Raw genomic sequence first — 25,798 nt, forward strand, 5'->3', positions numbered from 1 at the left:
GCCTTGGCTATCTGATGCAGCTACCTTAACTACTTGTGTGTCTAAAGGCGGATCTAAAGCCATCTAGGAAAATTCCGTCCCCACCTAATAGGGCAATCAGTTTGAATTCCAGATCTTTGCTTGCACCAGAAGCTTTAAAATGTGGGTAGTCAGGACAGACAGAAATACTACACCCCACTCTGTATACTGTTGGCAGTACAATTTTGCCTAGTTATAGAGAAAAACAACATGTTAATTTCAGAGACTTTTATTTCCTTGAAGTCCAGGAGCAATAATTTTATATGTTTTAACACAAAGTTTTCCATTCTGTCAGTAGTACATTCAGCAGCTCCTGCCATAAACACAAGTCCAAGCACATTTTACTATTTTATGAAAGAACTTGCATCAGCTGATGGCAGTAATGGGAATCTCTGTGTTTACTCTGTGATATCCACAGACTCCCACAGCAAATCTATTTGTACTTACATGCAGTAAGATGTCCCATTAGCAGATAAAAAGATTAGCTTGGTTGTCTCTGCCTCCAATACTCACTTTATGATTGTCTTTTCCCTATCTGTTCCAATTGGATGTTCCCACTGGCTCTTGATAGCTCTTACTGGTTCATTTCGTAGGAAACTGAAGGTAATGTTTCTGGAACAAGCAACCTACAGTCTAAGGAGTCTGTCTCCTAGCTCTGTTGAGATGATAGTCACAGAGTAAACCAATCCTTCCACTTCTTCCCGCTGTTGATATTATTTCTCTATTCAAAGCAAGCTTTATTTAGACCTCCCTGTTTTAATACATCATGCACTGAAATGAGATCACTGGTTATATTCTGGCAAATGAGGCTGATCTGTGTGGTCCTCCAGCTGTGCAGAGTGTTTTTCCTCATGAAACTTTTCCTGCTCACTATGAAAGGAATTTTGTTATGTGATGTTTTCTTTTTCTATGATTGTATCTTATGAACACAAGGAAAAAATTGATGGTGGGCTGCACCAGCATAAACACAGAGAAGCCATGCTGGATAAGATCAAAATCATTTATTGGGTTCTGTTGGCAGGATCTTCTCTGAGGGCCTCCAATGGTGGAAAATAGAGCACCACTACTGGCATAAGCCAAGCCAGTCTCCTGCTGTGAAGCACTGGATCGGCAAAATCTGCCCAGGCAGGGAGCTGAGCCATCTGGGAAGGTATAGACCAGGCCACTGGACTTGACTCATGATACCTCCACACCACAGTCCTAGTTCCGTCACAGATGCCCTTTAAGGTGCAGAGAACCATTTGGTTTACTGAATTCAACTGAGTCATTCTAGATTTACACTAGTGCAAACAAGATCAAACTTGGGCATTCAATGCATTCAAAATCCATTCAGTAGGCTGCAAAGATCAGAAGGGTATGACTACTCAATTCACTGACCTTCTCTGTAACATTAATGTATATATACTGACTATATAAGTGTTCATAAAGTAACACAAATGACTGGCCAATATCAGCTATCAAGTACACAGGTGTAAATCTTGATGAAGGCTAATGATGATTACTTACGGGTAATTACTTCTGTTTTCTTAGTTATGCCTTCTTGTACATTTCTAAATATATTCCTTTCTTCTTGTAGTATTTACAGATCTCTTGCACATGCAGACTTTATGTGATACGTCCATTCAATCATCTCATAAACCATGTAGATATATTTAATTATTCAAAAAAATCACATGTTATAGCCCATTAGTCACTTTGTGTCTTCTAAATTTGCTCCTTTATTTCAATATCTTTCTGTTAAAGTAGTGGATTTGCTAGTCAAGGAGCAATCTGGTGGAAGTGTACAACTGAGGACACTTGCACCCTTGAACCTTATTAAGTCAGGTCTTAATGTATTTCCTGACAGTCTCTTTGCCTCTGAATAAAACTGTATGTTAAAACACATCTCACTTGATCTTCACTGTCATTCCTAGGTCTCTTTCAGTGCTGTTTTCCTGGCTTCTGTTTCCACTGCATATCTGTGTTTCAGATTATTTTTCTGCTCTGCCTTGTATTTTTCTAAATTCTATCTATCTCTTCTGACACTTTCTATCCATATTTACAATTTTTCTGGGTCATAGTCTATGCCCTCAGTGGTAATTTTTGTCTTTTTCTAATTAGCATTATATGGAAATTTCAACAGCATACTATTTTCTCCATTTTCCACATTATATAACATCACTCTTAATCTCCAGGCCCAAAGTTTATGTCACAACATGCTTTCCCTGGATCTCTCTGATTTTTCTGATGTCACTCAGCAGAGTGAATTTATACAGAAATTCTTACAGTGATCTGATGGCTGTACAGATTTCTAAAGAACAGACTACGCACTGTTGAACACAGAACTTGGTTTTGTACATGCTTAGACCCCAGTCTCACACTTGCAAATGTTTTGTGATAATGAGCTAACTTTGAGGAATGCTAAATGGTTGCTGGGAAACAGGGACTGGCCAGATTGCATGACTCATAGGCTTGTTTGTTACAACCTCTGAGTCACTCCAGAGAGCAAGGAGTTTGCTCTTCCTTGGATGTTCCCACTTTCTCTTTCCATTCATAGGCAGTTATCCTATAAATGGAGAAAGAAGAAAGCTGTATCATGTTCAGTGTTTTGCAGAGGAGAACCAAACCTGGTAACCACTCAGTCAGTATCCATCAGACTTGACTCCAAGCACGTTTAAAATTCTAGGTAAAGAACTTAGGTCCCTCTGTACCAGGCCAAAATCTGCCTCAAGAAAGATACTCAGGAAGGATAGGAACTCTGTGGTGGAGGCAGCCACACTTTGCTTGTGGAGGCAGGCAAAAGGGAGCTTACAACCAAAAGTTTTCAGACAGATTTTCTGAGGTATTTCGTATGCTTTTTTTTAATTCATATGCTTGCTCAGCAGGAGTAGTACAATTAATATCAGCTCCTCCAAATCACTGGTGGATAAATGAGTCTGGAATTATGGTGTTCTGCTAGATGCTTGGCTGGTATCAAAATTTCATGCTTGACTGGCCAGCATTATGCTGCTGGTGAGGACATGAGAGGCAATGGCTCTGCTCACAGGTTATTAAGCAGCCAGTCCAGGACTGGCAACCGATCAGCGTTCCCCAGAGCCTCACTATACTGCCTTTCCTTCTCATATTTCAGCATTGCTTGTATAATTTCTCCAACTTTGTATCCCTTCTCCACTGCTATTGATGACAGTTTCTGAAGCTGTGGAAAAACAGAAACACAGCAAAACACAAGTGTGATATACCAGAAGTTCTGCTAAGGTTGATTATTTTTAAGATGAACTGAAGAGGAGAGAGTGTGTGTGTGTGTGTGTGTGTGAGAGAGAGAGTGTGAGAGTGTGTGTGTGTGTGTGTGTGTGTGTGTGTGTGAGAGATGGTAATGTAGAAGATGCATCTCAGTCATCTACTTCCATTCTCCTTTTGGAGGCTTATATTCTCTGTGGCTGGACTCTAAGAGTCTGCCACCCTAGAAACAATTACAGCAGGTGAAGATCTGCAGTTTGCTAGGTCATCAGTAAAGGGAAAATGACTCCAAACGCAACTCAGGCTGCTCTTCATTGTTCAAGTTGAAAAAAATAAAGTATATATATTGAGAATACAGAGTGAAAAGTAATTTTGGATTCTGAATTATTTTGATATTCAGAATTCATAGCAATTTAGTAACACAGGTAAAAATGTTTGTGAACAATTCATAATCTTTACAATGTTAGTATTTCTTTGTTCAATGGAATTGCTATTAAAACAGTTATGAATATAAAAATCTTTATGTAATAAATGTTGAAAACAAATGTATTTGTTACCTTTAAAATTAGACCCATCAGATTTGTGGAAAAAACAGCTTATAATTTTACACCACCTTTGTACCAAACTAGATGTACATATATTTCTTTATATCTCTAATTCCTATAAGTTTATTACCTTGTAACAAGACAGTAGCATTAATTTTACTACATTGCTATCCCAGGTACTTGCTTAAAAAAAGAAATATCTAGAAAAGATTTTCTTGAGAAAAAGCTTTTTGTTCCCTGAAAGACAGGAAGATTGGGGATTGGGGGAACAGAACAGACAACTGAGTCCAAACACATTCTAATTTCTGTCCTACTTACCTTATCCAGGAATTCCTCCTCATCATCCAAGAAGTACAGCACAGGCATGTCTGTCTGAGAGGCAACCATCCACTGCAAGAGGGCTCGGACCTGTTTGTTATATATGTTTTCAGAAGGATTCTGATTAATCACTACCACCCTGTGACCTGATACAGTTTCTTCACTGGACCCAACCACAGAGTCAGCAGTTCCTGTGCCCTTAGAGCCTACTGATCCTGTGAAATCTTCCCTGCTCCCTGTCTCTGTCGGAGATGACTCAGGGTTGCTGTATTTTGCTACCATAAGACTCAACTTTGTCACTGTATCCACCAGACTATCAATAAATTGTGCACTGCACCCATCTTTTCCACTTAGGTCAAGCTGATCAGTAAATATTTTAGTCAGTCCAGACATGGCCTCTTCACAGAACCGCTCAACGTCTGCAAGGCTAATATGTCTCTCAGTGCTTTTGACAGAATTCTGGTTCATTTCATTCATGACTGGATTTCCAGGCTGACCTTCTATTTTGCATACAGTTTCATTTATTAACTTCCGGACGAGCATTAACATAGCACTGGACATGCCATTTTCAGACTTTTGTCTTTCAGTGTCAGACTGTGAATCTGACTCTTCAGCTTCTTTTGATGAATCCTGACTTTTTTCTGATGCTGGTTGGAAGGTGGGACCATAGGACTCCTCTAACAAGAGCCCAAAGGCAGTGGGACCTGGTTTGCTAGCATTGTTACCTTCTGTTTCGTTCTTGTTGGCATTCTCCTGCTGGATTAGATGATACTGTAACAGCAATAATGCAGTCACAATCAAGCGCTCTGCCCATGAACCTGGTGAGCTGTTGTCAACATCCTGAATTTCTGAACCCCAGGGCATGTTGTCTGGTGATCTTGTTCTGACTTCCCTTCCTGGTTGTGATTTTGAGCACTGGCTGCACTGGTTTTGGTTTTCATGCCAGAGGGCAAGCCCTTGCTTAAGGATGTGGTTACCCACTACTTCTGCACAGGTCATTTCTTTTGGCAATGTTTCAGATTTTGTTGCTGCAAACCTCAAGTTCTGAGCCTTTGCATCTGCTGTTCTTGAACTTGCCTTCATAGATGCATATGATAGACTCTGAGACTGAGATTTATCTCCTCCAGGTTTTTGCACTATTAAGCTAGAATGCAAGTGATTCAACATTGCTTGTACAATTTCTGCAGCCTTGCGACTTTCTACTGTGAACAGAGTCTGCTTCACTGAAGAAGCAAAATCTGAATTAGTCAAGAGTTTGCCTGTTACGTCATGTAAGTTTTTCATACAGGAGTCAATGAAGTCTGAAACTACTGCCTTAGAGTGCTTCAGTAACACACTTTTCAGCACAATACAAGCTATATTTGAGTCATTTGCCTGACCTTTCATGGTTTTCATAACTGAGACCATTATGTCTGAAACCACATTATTGGCATAATTTAGTATCCCTTTGCTTAGAGTATTTGTAAATTCATCTTGGCCAAACCGTTTTCTGTGATTGCATTTTTTGTTTTCCTGGACAGGCTCATCTCTACTGGAAGACTGTCTTACTTCTTTATAAAAAAATGCTTTCTTGGAAGGTGGATTCTCTTCACATTTAGTTTCTTTCATATTGGCATGAGTGACATTCTCTGATGGATTTTTATCTTCATTTGTACCTACTCCAACAGATTTATGAGCAGGTTCCCCAAGAACAGCAAAATGTGTCTTGTGTATACGCGAATCAGGACTGTCTGACTTTTCACTAATCTCTTTATGTGCCATTGCAATGACAAGGTTAGAGAGTTTGTCAGCATAAAAGGAAACCTCATCTAACCCTTGGCTGCCTTCTATAGTAGTAGCCTGATCATATGTGTCCTTGAAGTGGTTTTCACCTCCAAGTGAAAGTCTGGTGACCCAGTGTTGGATCTGACATCCATACTAATATGTTCACCATATACACTGAATCCTCCTGGTGATACACTATGCTGTTGGAAGCTCTGCCCCCCAGTAGACAGTTCTCTTGAGTTTCCATCAACCTTTTGCTGCTCAGCAGTCTTCAGCACATCCTGAATACTGAGTGCACATCTTTCAAGGTCTTTTCAAAGCCAGCTCAAGATTTTGAGTGGATCAGATGTAACTTGTTTGAAAACTTTTGCTGAATCAGTCTGAGGAATAAAACAAAATGGAAATGCATAAAGATTCATTACCCAGTCTATATGACCCTTGGTACAAAGGTTCTTCCCATGTCAAGTAATTATGTGCAAGTACCTGATGAAATTCTGACTGGTCTTAGTGATTACAGAAGAATCAGTATGTGTATTGACATCAGCGGTATGATATCAATGACACAAACTAGCTCTACAAGTGACAGTAACTATGTAAATGCTAACACAGACAAAGCCTTGGTGTTTTTGCCATCATGCTGCTAAGGCTTTTCTTATTGTTTCTGTTGAGGGCTACTGTTGCTCTATGAGTGATGGCTCAGCTATCTCATATTGTGGATACTTCTAATTTTATGTTAGATTAAGAACATAGTGTCTAACCTCCTATCCCTCTGTGCTGCTGCTGTTCCTTACAATCAATGTACAGTCAGCCAGCCACCCCTCCTGTATATCTTTCTACAGCAAAAGGAGAGGAGTAACATGTTTAAATAGGAAAAAGTGACAGAAAAAGCCCAGAACAGTGAGGGAATTTAGGGACAGGTATCTCAATATTTTTATTTTCTGAACCTGTCGGGGGACTTGAAACAACAAGCCCTTTTGCCTAGCATTGCTCTCAAGTCAGTGTCTGCAGCATAATTTTATGAAAAATTGTATACATATCAGTATAAGCAGTGCAGTAAGTACTAGGAAAAACTCCCTTTTCCACTTCAAGAGGCAGAACTAATTCTAGAGGCAAATTTCTTAAGCCCATTCCCTCTCAATGCCAAAAAATGGCTTTGGTATAAGAAGGTTTTGCATATGGAGAAAATCTTTTACACCTAGCACTGAGGCTAGGGTAAGTTTGTGGTAGACTTCCAAACTGTGGGCACTGCTAGGGGTATTCTTATCAAGATAGGCATGAGCTCACTTAGATAACTGCAGCTCAGTTAGGTAACTTCAGAATGGCAGGGACTTGATTTAAGGAGCTCCTAGTCACCTGCTAGAATTCATGATATGCAGCTTTGCCAGTGGCACCTTGGTCAGCCAAGTGGCCACAACAGAAACATCAGACATACAAAGCTTACAGCTGTGCCACTCCTTATGGCCTGAAAGTTTCAATTTCTTCAGACTGGCATTAAACCATATTTGGGTCCTTCTGACTGCTCTTAATGGCATACTTCTGCTAGCTGGGATGGTCAGCACATATGACATATACTTCAGTGGACAGTTGTGTGATCAGCTAGGTACCTTTCATGCTGTGGCTATACCACAATGATTACTTTCCTCCTGTCTCGCTCATCACCTCCTTATGGAGGAAATGTTATAAGGTATGGATTTATATGTCTACCTGACCGTTTGAATATTGTACAGATTTTTGATTTACCCTGGCATGCACTGGTGAACACAGGGTAAAGAACTGCAATCCTCTACAACTTTCCATTTTATCTTCTCATCTCTGCTCTTCTAGTGACTCCTTTGAATATAGCTCTCTCTCCTTCCTGCTGCTTCCTCAGACTGGCTCCTTTCACTCTGCCATCTTTTCCATCATTTATAAAAGGTATAAATACTGCAATCTGAAACCTGAGCCTAACATAAAGATTCAGTGGAAACAAAATTATTTTGTCTGTGCCCCCTTCTTCTTCTTTCTACTTCTTTTTCTTCTCACCTATTCTTTCTTCTTTAATTTCTACTCAGACATGGAATTTTCCAGTTATACTGTATCTAGTTTCACTCTAAAGCCATTGCAAACAATCCACAATACAGAGCATTTGCAAATTTTTTGTATCTATCTTTGTCTATATCAGTATTTGGAAGTTAAACAAACACCAAACTTTCTGATAATCTCAGGATATGTGGCTGCATGAATCTGAAGAGATAGAAAATTGGCACTTTCAAACCTAAACCAAAAAAAATTGTTCAGTAAAGATTCTGAATACACCATGGGTGCGCAGAGAACGCAGACTGAAGTATGCATGCTTCTGGAAGTATTCCCCTTTGACATCCAAGCCCTCAGATACAGGAAATAAACCTTTATAGTTACCCTGGCAAGAATCCAGATGACTCGGTTTGGATTTACACACTAAACATTAATGCAAATACTCCTGGCTTGTGCCACAACAACATTAAGCACTAAGCAACCACTTTACGGTCTGGAAAAGCATGCAGTGGTTTACTTTGGCTGATTACATAACATGCATATATCAGATGAGGAATTCTGAGTCTCAGTTCTCTGCATGTGCTTACCCAATTTACAGTACAAGAAATTGAGAAATTTTCCTTTCCCTTATTTAGACAACAAATTGCTTATTGCAAGGCAGCAGTACTATCATATGTAAGTGACAGAGACCTTCCTACATTCAAGGGATGACAGATCTCAAATAAAGCAATGAGAAAGGTCCAAAGTTGTTACATACACGCAAATATTTGATACTGCATTTCAGTACAGTGTTCATTTTTTTTTGTAAATTTACTGATGAAAAGGTGTAACTTTCTTAAAAATATTTAAACAGACAGTCTTCTTTTCTTATTTTCTTGGGTAATTTTTCTAAGTGCAAATGCGTATGCAAAATAATTAGAAAAAACACATTTCTTACTGTCCAATTGTGTTCTTTCTTGTCTCCAGGAGCATAACGATCCATTTTACAGAGACCTCTCTGGCTCTGCAACCAGTCAATATTTTCAGACATCTGTGAGTTAAAAAATAAAAAAAATCTTAGGACGGCACAGATATAAAAAGAAAAGAAGGGTTTATAGTATGTGGTGAATTATGGAAATACTAGGTTTTCAAATTTTCAGTAGAGAAGTCAGGATTTAATCTGATAGTGTTACACTTTGTTCGCATTTATGGAACAATGGGTTTGGATAGATGGGACAGAATGACACTGAAAGTGGGATCTTTCAGAGAAAATGAAGCTCTTCTAATAATTTCTGTCTGAATGAAAATACAAGTATCAAAAATAAAGGATGCTTTTGTAGGGTGAGCCTGCAAATTTTGAAAATTCGTGCAGCTGAGTATATTACACATGGATTATGAAAGGCATAGAAAGTTCTAATTTAATGCCTTAACTCTAGAAAATGTCCCCTGCTTCTTTTGGAACGAGCTGTAATTAAATTAAGTTTTTGAAATCACTTCCTTTTTCCTAGGATGCCTGTGAAAGTCTGAAGGGTTGTGATTTTCCTCACAATTTCCAAGAACAACTCCTGTAGGCAGCCATATAAAATCAGAGTCTAAAATGGAGAAAAATTGTTTCTAAGATATCTTCGTGAAATGGTAATGCTAGTACTCTAATTTTGCTAACCTTTAATTTACTAAGAGTGTTGCAATGTATTTGAGAACAACATAAATCAAATGCAGCAATATTATCAGAATTTCCAAATCTCATGAGATGCTAAAATTTTAACTGATTGTCAAAAAAAGAAAATGAGCAAAACAAGAACTTGTTAAGTTCTTGTCAAATACCAACTGCCTTTCATTCTGTGTTAAATACCTTTGCCCCAATACCACATGCCCAGCTTTCTCCAGAGAATTTCTCTGTTCTTTGCATTTGAATATAAGCAACTCCATAACAGTAAGAATGGGGAACGCATAAATGAAGAAGAATGGGGAAGCATAAACCAAAATCAGAATATAATTAACTGAATAGACATTATATCACTAATATTATTCATTAATGTTGAGAAGGAGTTGGGCTCCAAAGTTAAGCACTGAGCAACCCCCTTACAGTCTTGAAAAGCATGCAGTGGTTTACTTTGGCTGATTACATAACATGCATATATCAGATGAGGAATTCTAAGTCTCAGTTCTCTGCATGTGCTTACCCAATTTACAGTACAAGAAATTGAGAAATTTTCCTTTCCCTTATTTAGACAACAAATTGCTTATTGCAAGGCAGCAGTACTATCATATGTAAGTGACAGAGACCTTCCTACATTCAAGGGATGACAGATCTCAAATAAAGCAATGAGAAAGGTCCCAAGTTGTTACATACATGCAAATATTTGATACTGCACTTCAGTGCAGTGTTCAGTTTTTTCCGTAAATTTACTGATGAAAAGGTGTAACTTTCTTAAAAATATTTAAACAGACAGAGTCTTCTTTTCTAATTTTCTTGGGTATTTTTTCTATGTGCAAATGCATATGCAAAATAATTAAAAAAACCCACATTTCTTACTGTCCAATTGTGTTCTTTCTTGTCTCCAGGAGCATAACGATCCATTTTACAGAGCCCTCTCTGGCTCTGCAACCAGTCAATCTCCATAACAGGAAGAATGGGGGAAGAATAGGAAACGCATAAATGAAGAAGAATGGGGAAGCATAAACCAAAAACAGAGTATAATTAACAGAATAGACATTATAACACTAGCATTATTCATTAATGTTGAGAAAGAGCTGGGCTCGAAAGTTCTTTATGCTCCAAATCCTGCAAAGTTATGCCGATGGTTAATTTTATAATTTGTGTTTTTTTTCCATTGATTTCAATAAGCCTACTCATCAAGTGTACTTCAGTAAATGTTCAGGTTTGAAAAAGAATGCAATACAACACATGCTGACTTATCCTACTGCATTCATTAAACCTCATTTTTTTAAAGCATCACAAAACGCCACCCAATTTCCAGCCTGCTGCAACTACTACTGCTAAAAAGGTTTGGCTATGGATATAGACGGAAGTTGTCAATTACATAGTTGTTCTCTTGTCCATGAATGTTTTTCATTTATTTAATGGTACAAAAAACATCTAAGATTACTAATCGTAGTCATGAGAGGAATTTGAATTGTCTATCATATACTTTGTGCATTTGACATACATTTTTATAGCTTTTTCAATGATTTCTTCTTCTTTTCCACTTTCCTTCTTTATTTGGGTGTTCCATATTGCTAAAGGGGGAGGAAATGCTTACAATTTGGATTACAAAACCATTAGGAAGACTCAAGAACAGATATGTTACCTATAATTCTTTGCAAATGACTAGGTTTCAAGTTGATTGTTTCTCTTTAAATCAGAAGCAAAACAGCTCAATTCATTACACCCAGTGTGTAGGGAAACAAAGCCTGCCTTGCTGGAGAGCAAAGGGGATGGAGAAAAACAATGCTGTCAGTGCAATTCAGCAGAAGGATAGATGGGAATGGGAAGCCCCAGAGATGTCTTGTTGTCACTGAGCCTAACTGTAAGGATTAATTCACCCCAGCCTACCCAGAAAGTGAATCCCTTATCTGATAAGACAGTTGGTGCTGGCTGAAGAAAAGGTGGCTGGAATTAAGATTTGTGTATTACAGACAACAAAAATAAAGGCATTCTGGTAACTGTTTGAGACAACATTTTACACAAACCCTGGGTGAGACCAATCAATGAACCCCCTACAGTGGAAAAAAGGCTCTGAAGAGATATGCAAGGGCTATGTGCTCATGAAGCTCAGGGAAGAATGTATGGAGTGACTGACCACTGCTGTTGCAAATAAAGCTGAACTTATCTTGACACAAGGAGGACCGAATGGTGGCCTTTGTTCTAGATAACTCTCAGCTGAGTGAATCAAACAGCTGTGTAACTGTTCATCCCTGAGTTAATCAAAAGAGCGCAAATGTCTGAGTTAGGCAGACCAACATGTGGGGGGTAAATATGTGGCTCAGCCTAAAATATAATATAAAAATCAAACGAAGAGCAAAAAGAACTTTGAAGAGAACAATGGGCTTGAGCTGTTTTCAACCCTTCCCAATGATTAGGGACACCTAGGGTCTTGATGGTGAGACCCATAATGAGAAACACATTTGTGTCACAATTCAGCTATATACTCTATTTACTATAGTCTGTTAAGTGTAATTTCTACTTGTATTGTAATTTAAGTACATTGCTGTATCACTCTGCTAAGTCAAAATTTCACATAACTTCAAATAACTTCAGATAAAGAAATTTGGTACTGAACATTAAACCCTCCAAGTGTGGAATATCTAAAAGAACCTGATCAGAGGGTATTGGACTCTGACAGTGGGTCAGATGTGCTGAATGGGGTCCAGGACAGCACAAGTTTCAACTACTGGGACAGGTAGTTCTGGCAGGAGAGATGCCATAGGTGTGCACTGCTTTCCTTGGGGAGCACAGTAGCCACACTAGAGCCTAAGAATGTCATGGGTATCTCACGATTTGGGTATTTGCACTGAGTTACAGGAGATGTGCTTGCGGTACACCCTCAGCTTCCTCTTCCTATGACACTTTCAGTCTCAGTGATCTAGTCTAACATCATTTTCAGCTAAGGCTGAATTCAGCCTGCTGTAGCTTTTAGTTTATCTAAAAGCAGGCTTTTATGTCAGTGCTAAAATATTACATTTATATGGGTCTTATATGAAGTGATCACATTGTTTTTTCTCAGTTACTTACTGTTGTATATTACGAGAAAGACAATTTGTAGGGAAGCTAGGATAAATTAGCTTACTGTTCTTACAAGAATAAAGGAAACAATAACACTATCCCACAGATAAGGAAAAATTAAGAAAAAAATCAAAATAGGTATTATAAAAGTTAGAATTCTGTATAAGCAGAGGAAGGTGCAGGATTGAGTTTTTAACTCCAGAAATATGCTACCTACAGGAAATAAAGCTAACCAATAACAATAATATCAATACGCTGTTCTACTATAGTGCTTTTCATTATTATATTTCTAAATGTTTCACAAATGAGGTACTATTATTCCTCTTTATAGATGGGGAAGCTGAGACATGAGAAGGTGACGTGACTTCCAGAAGTCGCAGAACTGACCAGCAGTAGAACTGAGTATGCATCCCAGGTCTCCTGAGTCCCAGCTTTGTGCTTGATCACTGACAATGTTGTGACCCCCTTCTGCCATCTACAGTAAATAGTTAAGCTTCATCTAAGTCAAGTTTATAAGTAGCCTCAGAGGAAAAACCCTATCACACGAAGATCTCAACAGCATGCATCTGTTTTCTTGCACTCAGAAAGGCCTTCATTCCGATGTTTGGGATGGTTTAATTGCAGCATGAAAAGTTAATACTTTGGGAAAGTTACATTACATCTTACAAATCAAACAGTTTATAGGCATTAGCAAATGAAACAGATGCAACATAGCATGTACATAGCAGAGGTACTTCCTATCTTCTTCCATACTGACTGCCTTCCTCCTGACTGCCAGACTAAGGCACCCAAACACTTCAGCAGAGAAACCCATCAGAAGAGGAAGGTGGAATTTCAAAGGAAGGGGAATATTCTACCTGCAGCTCTTCAAAGGAAGGAGAGTATCTGCCTGCTGTTCTTCAGAGACTCTTTCACAAAAGCCAGATAGGGAACAAGGGAGACTATGGGGAGGGGAAGATTCAGAAGCAAATAATCTAAAACTATTTCATAGTGTTTTTTTAAGCTGCAGAGCCATCCAGACAAATTCAAAGGATGGTGAAACCAGACAGCAAATGGAGTCTCCAGTCAGTAATTCATGGTCTCATTTTTCTCTCACATGCATTAAGTAATCTCTGATTTACCTGTCTCTGAGTAGGCCCCCAAGAAAGCTTTGTCTGTGTTACCTTTTAAGCCTTGCATGGTCAGCATTTGTAAAACAGAATTGATTGGACTTTCCTACCTCAGCAGCATTGGTGTGTTGGACCCAGAGAGCTTTTAAAGGATGGTTTTATAACCAAGTTATTAAGTTTTTCTCACCAGAGAGACTCTGTGGTCTCCCTCTTATTCTGCTCCAACTGGAAAGCAGTGACATCACAATGCCTCTGGGAACACCAGTGTTTCCACAGCAACAGCAAGGCCACTGGGAGACCAAGGGTGCAGGGGCTCCTGGAAACTGAGGCACACCGTTTGTTAAAGCTAGCACGTGCAACTAGCCTGCCTTTTGCCTGGAGTGGGAGTGCTGAGAGATGCCAAAAGCACCCATGTAGCTTTTAGTAAATCCTCACACATTTTAGGTGTTCAGTAGCCCTGAGGCTGCTTTTAGATGTTTGGCTCTTACTTCCCTGGGTTTCAAATACAGCAAGATAGCCACTAATCAGCACTTTAGTGTTCTAAATTGTTTTTAAAATCAAATCCAGCTCTCTCTAAATTGCTCATTTAACCTAGTTAACCTGTAGTTGGAGCAGTAACAAGCTGGATGTATCCATTACCTTAGTGCCTTTTTTTATGATTGCATCACTGTAACACATGAGCATCTCTGGTCAGCTAGCACATAATATGCCTACAACAGCACAGTTGAAATAGCAAGTGTTCTTTTAGAAATAAAGAATGGAAACCACAGAACTCTGAATCATCTCTTCTAAAATTACAGCCAAAGATGGTGGCAAACCTGGAACAGAAGACACATCTCCCCATTTGTAGTCTATAGCCTTAGCCTCAATCTATTCTCTAGCCCAGTCTTAGAATTTTTTATGTATTCCCTTCCTGTGGATATGTATGGCACTGTACAAAATAAATGAGGGACAAGTCTCCACAGTGAGAGGTTCTCACTCAGGCTAAATCAAGAATAAAAACAGCCATGGGAGATATAGGAATTAGATATTAACTTTTATGTAGATCTTCACAGTTTCTGAAGAGGATGGGTATCCAGTTTTGTTTTGTAACTTCCCACTGCTTTCCATGAGTACTCATTGTATTTGCTGATCATGAACAATTTTTTGCAGCATATCTAAACACAGCAGTACTGATGAGATTTGCTGCAGGGGTTGGGGCAGGTTGGCTCACTCATAAGAGCTGTGGTGAGACTGTCAGGCATAATGAAGGTGAAGAGAGAAATGGTGGGAAGGCAGTTTGGGGTTGGGAGGTAGAAGGAGCCTGCTGCTGTGATTCCTAGGAACCAGCAAAAGAGATGAGCACACCTAATTTGTTGTGCACCTGTCTTACATGTTAAAGACAAAAAGTGTATTGTGTCTGGGAACTGGAAATAGCCAGTGTTCACAACAAATGTAGATTTTTGTCCAAATCCCTGAATCACCTGCTATGCCACAGCTCTGGCAGAACTGCCACTTTAGATTTGTGTCGGGAGTTGAGCTAAAACCCAGTAAGTGTTTAGAAATTGCACCAAACTGGCTTTAGTACCAGAAATATTCTGTTCTACCTTTTACTGTGTTCACATTTTAAAAGTATTTGGGTGAATATGAGCACTGGCTACAGTGGTGTAAGCCGGGTTACAACAGAATGGCTATTTGTATTCAACGTAGATGACAAGGCAATGGGAATCCACGGGAAAAGTGAGGCTATAGTAGTGCAAGTGGCAGATTTAAAGTGCCCTGTTTGTGTGGTGATGATGCAACATTCACAGCAGCACTTGCTGAGGGGAAAAAAAATCTTACTGAAATGTTGAAGACATAGGATGACAGAAGGAGTGAAGAATTTTAGAGTGGTTAGATATCTGTAGAAGACAGGCAATATAAAAAAATTAACATAATTGCTTAATCTCCATTTAAGGGTAATTTAATGAGGCCAGATAATTTAAGGCATAAATAATGAGTTACTGAAAATGTTTTACATCAGTCCAGCTCAGCAGTGGCCAAAAATTACTGTCACTTAATTGTTGGACTTGACTTACTTCCAGCTGGACTGGCATTCAGAAGCTGGCACAAGTACTTGTAAAACAGCAGTTCCTCTAGAGAATTGAATAAATAATTGTACCAGCAGGAGCTGGGGATCACACTCACACTGAAATTAATCTCTCTTGGGTGCTTATAAAAATCCCCCTCTCCAGAGCTGTGAGTCTAAACTCACCTGTCCTTCATAAATCTCGCCTGAACCACGCCAGGTACCCTGACAGACAGCCCCAAAGCGGACAGGGGCGGAAGACAGCGAAGACGGCGCAGGGCCGCGCGCTGCTAACGGCCGCACTTCAGAAGAGAGGGCGGGGCTCCGCCCAACCATCCAGCCGGGGCGGCACGTGCCGCGGCAGCGACCTTGAGCGCATGAGCAGTGAGAATATGCGCCCTGGGGCTCTGCACGGGCATTGCTGACAGACGTTTCTCCCCACCAACCTTTCCTGCCGAGTCGGTTGCTCCTGCTCATGCACTGGCGGGCAGGTTTGGCCCCGCCTGCATTCCGTCCGGCGCGAGGGCTTGTGGGTAAGGCAAGATGGCGGTCGCGGCGCGCTACTGGTGGTCTTCTCGTGGCCTGTTGTTGCCAAGGGCAGGTGAGTGTCACCGCCGCTGAGGGCGGCTTGCGGGTTGCCGCGTCCCGTCCTTAGTCGCGGTGCCTCTTTTTCCTGGGGGAGCACTGGCAGCCAGGCTGCCCTTGCGCTCTCTGCCTCGGCGGCCCGAGGTAGGACAGGACAGGCCGGTGGGCGCTGCCTGTAATGGCTAGTGGCGGCCCCGGGGCGCGGTCCCGCCTGCCCCCGGGCGGGGATGTGTGGCAGCTCTGCGCCTGCCCGCCTCTGTGCGTTATGCTTCGTTTCGAAAGAAAGCGGGGCGCAACTAGGCTGTGCGGTGCTGTGCCAGCCTACGCCCGTGGGCTGCTCTCGTCTCACTGCACCCTTCTCTGGGTAGAGCTGGGTGAGGGAGCTCACAGGGCTCCATCTGGACAGCAGCTGGCTAAAATGATGCATTGTGGCAGAAGCCATCTGTTTTTTGCCTTACCCCTCTTTGGAGAGCTGTAGTTTGTAGCCCACAGTGAAACATGGAATTTGCTTAATCTACAAGCTTATCTTCATAATAATATTTCATCGGTACTGTTAAAATCTCTGTGTATGTAACGCTGTTCTGCAGCCTAAGGTTTGGATTATTTTTATGACTCTGTAGGTAACCTTGACAGTTTGGCCTCGGTTTGTAAGCATGCTCAGGTGCCAAATTTATATTATAATCCTGGATTTGGGCCTTTGCCACCAAAACATAATCTATTTTTAATTACATGGGTACAGCACATATTTCTCTGTTATGAAAAGTAGGAGTTGGCAAATGGAATATTTTGGGTGGTAAAGGTGCAGAACACACTCTTAATTGCAATAGTGATTTTTTCCAAGGGGAAGATGATTCTGGTTTACTGTGGACTTCTGAGATTTTATTCAGATCAGTGTTCATAACTTGCTTCAAATCAGGATTGTAACAGTAAATATCCAGTGACAAACAAATTCTAGTCAGTGAGGAAGACAGAATCCTGCTGTTCTTGGGCAAAAATCCCTGGGTGAGTCTGTCTCACGCACAAGTATAGGGCAAAACGCTTTAAGCAGTGTGCTTAACCTGAAAACACTAATATGGATTGTGAAAGCTGAAGGGCTCTTTTAATCTGAGTTATCTGGATTTACTAAGCCTTGCATTTTGGTTGTGCTCCACACCATATAGATGGGCTTTTCCTGGTTGTGAATTTAGCGGCAGGATTTCTCTAGCTTGCTTTTGTTGAATATTGGATACCCTTAAAACTATAGAGCAGAAGAGCTGAGCTTTTCACTTATTCATTATTTCTTCATCTTTGTTGTTATTCATATTGCAGTGGTAATTGGGTATTTAGTCAGATTTAATTAAATTGTGATATATTGTGAAGCTCCTGTACAGTTATGAAACAAAAAGATGTACGCCCCTAAAGAACTTACAGTGTAAGGCAAATAACAGCAGGTGTATGGACACATAGGTAGAAAAGAAACAAGAGAGTAATTGGATATTATTTGTTAATGTGACAGTGATAGCAACATGGAGAGTCTGTCATCAACACTTTTTTTGTAGAAATAGCAGAGGAACCTTAAAGTGGTTGAAAGATAGGTGTAGAAATTTTTCAGATTAACTTTCTTGCCCTTGTTACATAGGCTGATCTGTTTAATAATGAGTTTTATAACATGTGCTCATAGTGAACTAAAGTCTTATTGTTCTCCGGATGTTGTATCGTAAGGACTGAAATGTTCTCAGCTATCAATAATGGAGATGGTAATTTTTTAAATATGCATATTGTGCACATTTTCTTCAAACCTTGAGAAAGAGAAATATATGTGAAATGTATGTGAACAAAGTACTGAAAAGTACTATGGGTCACCCAGCTTTGTCTTTCACCATCTCAAACAGGATACAAAGCAACTATTTTGTGCACATAAAGGAATCCTACTAATTATAAAGAACCAAATAATATTCTTTGAATGAGTCTGTCCAAAAACAAAATTAAATAGTAAAAACATGGTTATTAGAACACTGCAGGAATGAAGGTAGCAAGTTCATCCAACTCTCTGCTACAGTATTACCCTTTACAGAATCACAGAATAGTTCAGGTTGGAAGGGACCTCTGAAGAGCATCTGGTCCAACCCCTCTGCTATCTAGTATCTCCAAGGATGGAAACCAGCACAACCTCTCTGGGCAACCTGTGCCCATGCTCGGTCACCCTCACAGTAAAGAAATGTTTTCTGTGTTCAAGTGGAATTTCCTGCATTTCAGTTTGTGCCTGTTGCTTCTTGTCCTGTTGCTGGGCACCACTGAAAAGAGTCTGGCCCCGTCATCTTTACACCCTCCCTTCAGATGTTTATATACATTGATAAGATTCCCCCTAAGTCTTCTCTTCTCCAGCTTAAACAGTGCCAGCTCTCTCAGCCTTTCCTCATATGAGGGATGCTCCAGTCCCTTAATCATCTCTGTGGCCCTTACTGGATTTTCTCCGGTAGCTCCATGTCTGTCTTGTATTGGGGAGCCCAGAACTGGACATAGTACTCCACGTGGCCTCACCAGGGCTGAGTAGAAGGGCAGGATCACCTCCCTCAACCTTCTGGCAGTGCTCTTCCTAATGCAGCCCTGGATGCTGTTTGCCTTCTTTGCCATGAGACTGCATTGCTGGCTCATGTTCAACTTGTCTGCTAGCACCCCCAGGTCCTTCCCTGCAAAGCTGCTCACCAGCAGGTCAGCTGCTAATGCTTAGCTTACTTGATCTCTGCTATCCAGGAACCCACTGCATTACCATCAGCTTTGCTCTTTGCTGAGCATTTGGTATATACTGATTTCATTTGCAAATTTGTTCTTTAGTGATTTTTTTCTTTTTTCTTTAAACACAAAGAAACCAAGTAAACAGAATTCTGAAATTAAAAACTTATGGTAAATTTTTTGATTGGGGGTTCAATATGTTTTTCTAGCAAAACTAGAATGATTGTGTGACACTCACTCACAAAAAAATACACTTCACAACATCCAGTCTCATTAATATCTAAAAAGAGAAAGCATGGCTTTTTTATGAACAGAGTTACTTATAAATGTAGGTGTTCTTCTATGAAACTCCAGCAGATTTTTGGCAAACTCTGTTTTTGAATGGATGCTTGTCGCAGAGTGATTTTTCTTCATATTTAGTCTCAAGGCCTTCACTTTGGCAATGGAGATGCCCTGCCTATCTGTCACTTTGAGACAGACACCATGCCCAATCTCAGTGTTCTTAAGCTTGGTTCCTTTTCATAGGAGAGTTGCATTTTAGGAAGTCATATACCTACTTGATGTTTGTGTAGGTAATGTCTTATGCCAATTGGTCAATTGGAGCACAGCGAACAGACGCAGCAGTTTGCGCAGCAGTGTTTGGGCTCTGACTAGAACTTGAGGATCTTGTTGGAAGTTGTGGGCTTTCTGAGGACCCCCGAGGAATTAGAAGGTGATTGCTGTGAACAGGAAAGGGGAAGCTAGGCAAGGACAACTGCAGGAGGCCTTGACTTCTCCTGGGAAAAGCTACTGGGAAAAGCTCTAGCTAGGAGTGGCTGCTGCTAACGAGCTCTCTTGGTTGCCCCTGACCAGAGGGAGTTGGGGCCTTTGATCCCAGTGGCCCTTGATTAGGGCGGGTCAAGCACCCTCTTAGCCAGTGCTAGGGAGAGGCGTATATAAGAGCCAGGCCTAGAGCGCAGCTCCCAGAGCGCAGTGAACAGAGGCAGCGAACAGATGCAGCAGTTCGTGCAGCAGTTCGCGCAGAAGGGCGCACGAAGGAACCTTCGTTTCTGTTCCCTGTGGTGTACGTTTCCTCAAGTATGGTTGTGACACGCCGCACAGCGTGTTCCCCAGTGGCTGTTGGAGTTGCTGTGTCAGAGGCTTGGACCCAGACCGCTCCTCTGACAGTAGATGCAGACCTACAGGTCTCAGGCTGCAGGGAGTGCTTGGGGCCTCTCCGGAGGCCTGGGCTGGCAGTCAGCTCTCCTGCAGGAGGTGTGCTGCTGTTGATGAGTTGTGTCATCAGGTAAGGGAGTTACAGGAGGAAGTAAGTAGGCTGCGCAGCATCCGAGAAGCGGAGCAAGAGATAGGGTATTCTTGGAGACTGTGCAGCTTCGTGAGTCCCAACCCCCCACAGCAGTGGAGTTGCGGGAGGGCTCTATGCCGTGTGAAACGGTACATCATAACACTGTAGAAGGTGCCTGGAAGCTGGTCACTGCTCATGGGAGGAGAAAGGCTCCTACTCTTCCCGAGGACTTGCAAGTGAAGAACAGGTTTAGTGCCCTGCAGGATGAGGAGGAGCTGGACATGGCTGCAAGGGAAGTACCTGGGAAAACAGACCCTGTGCCTTGCTGAAATGCCTGGAAGAAGCGGCGGGTGACTGTTGTGGGTGACTCCCTGCTGCAGGGGACGGAGGCACCTATCTGCCGACCTGACCTCTTGTCTAGAGAGGTTTGTTGCCTGCCAGGGGCTCGTGTGAGAGATATCATGGAAAGACTGCCAAGGCTTGGCCACGCTTCAGACTGTTATCCACTGCTGCTCTTCCATGTGGGCACTAATGACACCAAGGGCAAACTGGAAACCATCGAACAGGATATCCGAGCTCTGGGGATGGTGGTGAAGGGTCTGGGAGCCCAGGTCATCTTCTCCTCAATCCCGCCAGTGAGGGGGATGGAGGAGACGGACTTCCCAAGTTAACGACTGGCTGCGCCGCTGGTGTTGGCAAGAGGGTTTTGGTTTCTATGAGCATGGGCCCCTGTCTGAAGATCGACAACTGATGGCGAGAGCTGGGATGCACCTCACGAGGCAGGGCACGTGTGTCTTTGCCAACAGGTTGGCCAACCTGGTAAGGAGGGTTTTAAACTAGGAAAGATGGGGGAAGGGGAGCGTTAGAGTGACTGGGTAGCTGGCAAAAGACAGCTCAAGTCAGGATGCCTCCAGCAGGTGAATGCAGCCGGGGAAGTGCGCATGGGATGTGGCTATGGAGGATCCTCTTGTATCCCTCCTGGGAAACCTGCATGCTCAATCACCTCTCTGAAATGCCTGTACACCGATGCACGCAGCATGGGGAATAAACAGGAAGAACTAGAGATCTGTGTGCAGTCACAGGGCCATGATCTCATTGCCATTACAGAGACATGGTGGGATAGCTCGCATGACTGGCGTGCTGTCCTAGATGGCTACCTGCTTTTTAGGAAGGCCAGGCCAGGAAAGCGAGGTGGTGGAGTTGCTCTTTAGGTGAGAGAGCAACTGGAACGTATCGAGCTCTGCCTAGGGGTGGCTGAAGAGCGAGTCGAGAGCTTATGGGGAAGGATTAAAGGGCAGGCTAGCATGGGGGACACTGTGGTGGGTGTTTACTACAGGCCACCTGATCAGGAAGAGGAAGTGGCGGAGGCCTTCTACAGACAGCTGGAAGTAGCCTCACGATCACGGGCGCTGGTTCTCATGGGGGACTTCAACCAGCCTGATAGCTGCTGGAGACACAACACAGCTAGGCACAAACACTCCAGGAAGTTCCTGCAGAGCATTGATGACAACTTTTTGACACAGGTGGTGGAGGAGCCAACGAGGAGAGGTGTGCTGCTGCTGCACCTCGTACTAACAAACAGAGAAGGACTGGCCGAAGATGTGAAGGTCGGGGGCAGCCTTGGGGGCAGTGACCACGAGATGGTGGAGTTCAGGATGCTGCGAGGAGGAGGCAGGGCAATAAGCAGGATCGCAACCCTGGACTTCAGCAGAGCAAACTTTGGCCTCTTCAGGGACCTACTTGGAGGAATCCCATGGGTTAGGGCCCTAGAAGGAGCGGGGGGTGCCCAAGAGAGCTGGTTGATAGTCAAGCATCACTTCCTGCAAGCTCAAGATCGGAGCATCCCTATGAGTAAGAAGGCAAGCAAGGAGGCAGGAGGCCTGCATGGCTGAGCAAGGAGCTCCTGGCAAAACTCAGCCAGAAGAAGGAAGTAGAGAGAATGTGGAAAGGGGGACAGGCCACTTGGGAGGACTATAGGCACGTTGTCGGCGTCTGCAGGGATGCGACGAGGAAGGCCAGGGCCCATTTGGAATTAAATCTGGCAAGGGATGTCAAGGACAAGAAGAAGGGCTTCTTCGCATACATCAGGAGCAAAAGGAAGACTAGGGAAAATGCGGGCCCGCTGCTGAATGGGGTGGCTGCCCTGGTGAGAGAAGGCAGAGCTACTGAATGTCTTCTCTGCTTCAGTCTTTCCTGCTCAGGCCAGCCCTCAGGACTCGCAGACGCTGGAGGCAAGAGAGAAAGTCTGGAGAAAGGAAGCCTTCCCGTTGGTTGAGGAGGATGGGGTCAGAGATCATTTAGTGAAACCTGACACCCACAAATCCATGGGCCCCGCTGGGATGCACCCACGAGTGCTGAGGGAGCTGGCGGATGTTATTGCTAGGCCACTCTCCATCATCTTTGCAAGGTCCTGGAGAACAGGAGAGGTGCCTGAGGACCAGAAGAAAGCCAGCATCACCCCACTCTTCAAAAAGGGCAAGAAGGAGCACCCAGGGAACTACAGGCCAGTCAGGCTCACCTCCATCCCTCAAAAGGTGATGGAGCAGCTCGTCCTGGGGGCCATCTCTAAGGCTGTGGTGGACCAGAAGGCGAGCAGGAGTGGTCAGCGTGCCTTCCCCGAGGGGAAATGATGCTTAACCAATCTGATAGCCTTCTATGCTGGAATGACTGCCTGGGTAGATGAGGCGAGAGCAGTGGATGTTGTCTACCTTGACTTCAGGAAGGCTTTCCACACTGTCTCCTGTAACATTCTCATAGACAAGCTCAGGACGTGTGGGTTAGATGAGTGGCCGGTGAGGTGGCTTGAGAACTGGCTGGCCGGCAGAGCTCAGAGGGTTGTGCTCCACTGATGTGGAGAGTCTAGGTGGAGGCCTGTAGCTAGCGTCGCCGCGCAGGGGGTCAGTCCTGGGTCCAGTCTTGCTCAACTTCTTCATCAATGACCTGGATGAAGGCACAGAGTGCACCCTCAGCAAATTTGCTGATGAGACAAAACTGGGAGGAGTGGCCAATACACCAGAGGGCTGTGCTGCCATTCGGAGAGACCTGGAGAGGCTGGAGAGGTGGGCGGAGAGGAACCTCCTGAAGTTCAACAAAGGCAATTGCAGGGTCCTGCACCGAGGGGGGAATAAGGCCCTGCAGCAGGACAGGCTGGGGGCTGAGCTGCTGGAAAGCAGCTCTGCAGAGAAGGACCTGGGAGTGCTGGTAGACACCAAGTTAAGCACGAGGCAGCAATGTGCCCTTGTGGCCAAGAAGGCCAATGGTCTCCTGGGGTGCATCAGGAAGAGTGTTGCCAGGAGGTCTACTCAGCCCTGGTGAGGCCACATCTGGAGTGCTGTGTCCAGTTCTGGACTCCCCGGTGCAAGAGAGACGTGGCACTACTGGAGCAAGTCCAGCAGAGGGCTACAAAGATGATGAGGGGACTGGAGCATTTCTCTTATGAGGAAAGGCTGAGAGAGCTGGGCCTGTTTAGGCAGGAGAAGAGAAGACTGGGAGGAGATCTTATTAATGTATACAAGTATCTGAAGGGAGGGTGTCAAGAGGATGGAGCCAGACTCTTTTCCGTGGTGCCCTGCGACAGGACGCGAGGCAATGGGCACAAACTGAAACACAGACAGTTCCATCTGAACATGAGGAAATACTTTTTCACTGTGAGGGTGACAGAGCACTGGCACAGGTTATCCAGAGAGGTTGTGGAGTCTCCTTCTCTGGAGATATTCAAAACCCGCCTGGATGCGATCCTGTGCAACGTGCTCCAGGTGACCCTGCCTGAGCAGGGGGGTTAGACTAGATGATCTCCAGAGGTCCCTTCCAACCTCAACCATTCTGTGATTCTGTGATTAGAAACACTGAAAGTTGTACCAAAGTATTAAAGACAGAAAGGAACACAGCTGGGAGCAATGGGAAAAACATCTTCTGCATCGTTTTGGTTAATACATATTTCAGGCTTTAAACTTATAGCTTGTTCTTCAAATGCTTAGTACAGAATTTATTTCACCTAGTTTTAGGTCTGTAAAAACTAATCATCTGGTCTAAGCTGTCTGGGATTCATCCTTTTATGTTGCTCTCTGAGGCAACCAGGAATGCCTTTCTCCCCAGGAATCCGTTTTGGGTGCTTCACTATTCCCACCATTATCTGTTATACTGAGAGCATCTCTGGTTCAGGAGTGGACAATCAGTTTCTTTAGAACAATATAACTGAAGGCTTAAGTCTCACCTGAGACTTTTCCCAAGTGTAATCCTTCAGCTGCTCCTCAGTAGTGCACTGTTGACTTGTATTTACTTTTGGATACACCATGACCCTCAGATCTTTTTCAAATCGAAGTTCTTTTTCTAACTAGCTGTTCCCTCACTTTGTTTTTCGTCAGTCTCTTTCCCAAGAGTACTTTGCTATTTACTGAATTTCATCTTGTTGATTTCAGATAGCTTATCAAAATTTTTAAGGTCATGCTGAATTTTGATCTTGTTCTCTACATGGCTTGCAGATTTTTTTTATCTTTGTGCTACTGAATATGTGTAAGTTTATACTGTTTTCCATCCCCCTGGTGATCTGAGAGTTTTTGTGGTACAGAGCAAACTTTGATATATTAGCAATATCAAACAGCTCATTGGTTAGAGTAATCAGTCCATAAGAAAAGAAACACAGCTGAGCCCACAAAACTTAGCTTCAGTTGCGGTTGAACTAGGAGAAAAAGAGATTATAGGACATACAACTTTATTTGTAGGTTGAGCTGGATATGATTGGAGAACTTTTCTCCTTGAACAGAATATGTGCCAATGTCATGCTAATGAGTCAGAACTTCACTCTGAGCAAGCCCAGCAGGGTTGCTCTTCTCCAGGAGGAATGCTGACTGCAGCATTTTACTCTGAATAAAACTTCAGTAGCTCTCTGAAATTCTCCACAAGTCAGTAATCATTTTTCTCCTGTTATTAGATATCTTCAAGCAACTTTTTGTTTTCCTCTAGGTATATTAAAATCTTTGACCCAGGGACTATTTCTTTATATGTCAGTATAGATGATACAGGACCAAACAAATGCTGACTAGCAATATGATATGTACGTCACATCATACACAAACTTCAGTATAACAAAACATTAAAAGAAGCCCACATCCATCACATCTGGGTATACATAGTGATCAAACAACTGTTTTATAAAAGAAAACAAAAGAACATAGCAAATGAAACTAATCATATTAAATTTGTAAAATCAAGACTAAATTTTAGAATCTCTTAATTTCCTTTGCACTGTTAAATTCAACTGGGAACAAAAGACATCACCTACCAGGACTGCTGAGAAGTGCCGGGGCATCTGTTTAAGGTTAGAGAGAAACTTTGAATTTATATTCTTTTACCACTCCTCTTCCTTCTCCCACTTCTTAGTATGTCTGAAATTTCCCTCATTGTCCGTGTGGAATTTTTTTTATTTTGTCACTCAGTTTCACAACCTTTCTCTTTATTACATAGAGATAAAAGGAAGATTTT

The 25,798-nt window shown here is 42.6% G+C and overlaps 2 protein-coding genes across 6 annotated transcripts in view; one reads left to right on the top strand and one right to left on the bottom strand.

Annotated features, from left to right (window-relative positions):
* Positions 1-2,857: 2,857 nt before the first annotated feature.
* Positions 2,858-8,904, bottom strand: AKAP3 (A-kinase anchoring protein 3). The gene is made up of 4 exons (XM_067293898.1): positions 8,812-8,904; positions 6,187-6,241; positions 4,098-5,968; positions 2,858-3,193 (listed from the first exon to the last, which is right to left on the bottom strand). The coding sequence occupies exons 1-4, from the start codon at positions 8,902-8,904 to the stop codon at positions 3,038-3,040; spliced, it is 2,175 nt and encodes a 724-aa protein (XP_067149999.1). The 3' UTR covers positions 2,858-3,037.
* Positions 8,905-16,234: 7,330 nt separating this feature from the next.
* NDUFA9 (NADH:ubiquinone oxidoreductase subunit A9) overlaps positions 16,235-25,798 on the top strand; it is a 32,133-nt gene continuing 22,569 nt past the window's right edge. For 3 of the 5 annotated variants that reach the window (XR_001293422.1, XR_001293423.1, XM_067304466.1), the window contains exon 1: positions 16,235-16,336. Coding sequence is in view for 3 of the 5 variants with exons in the window: in XM_067304466.1 (XP_067160567.1) it covers positions 16,279-16,336 (58 nt within the window). In the remaining 2 variants the exon portion in view is untranslated. The remainder of the gene's footprint in view (positions 16,337-25,798) is intronic. The other 2 variants (XM_013948753.2, XM_013948754.2) reach the window with 1 other exon arrangement.

The sequence above is a fragment of the Apteryx mantelli genome, chromosome 1, assembly GCF_036417845.1.
Source record: "Apteryx mantelli isolate bAptMan1 chromosome 1, bAptMan1.hap1, whole genome shotgun sequence".
Classification (NCBI taxonomy): domain Eukaryota; kingdom Metazoa; phylum Chordata; class Aves; order Apterygiformes; family Apterygidae; genus Apteryx; species Apteryx mantelli.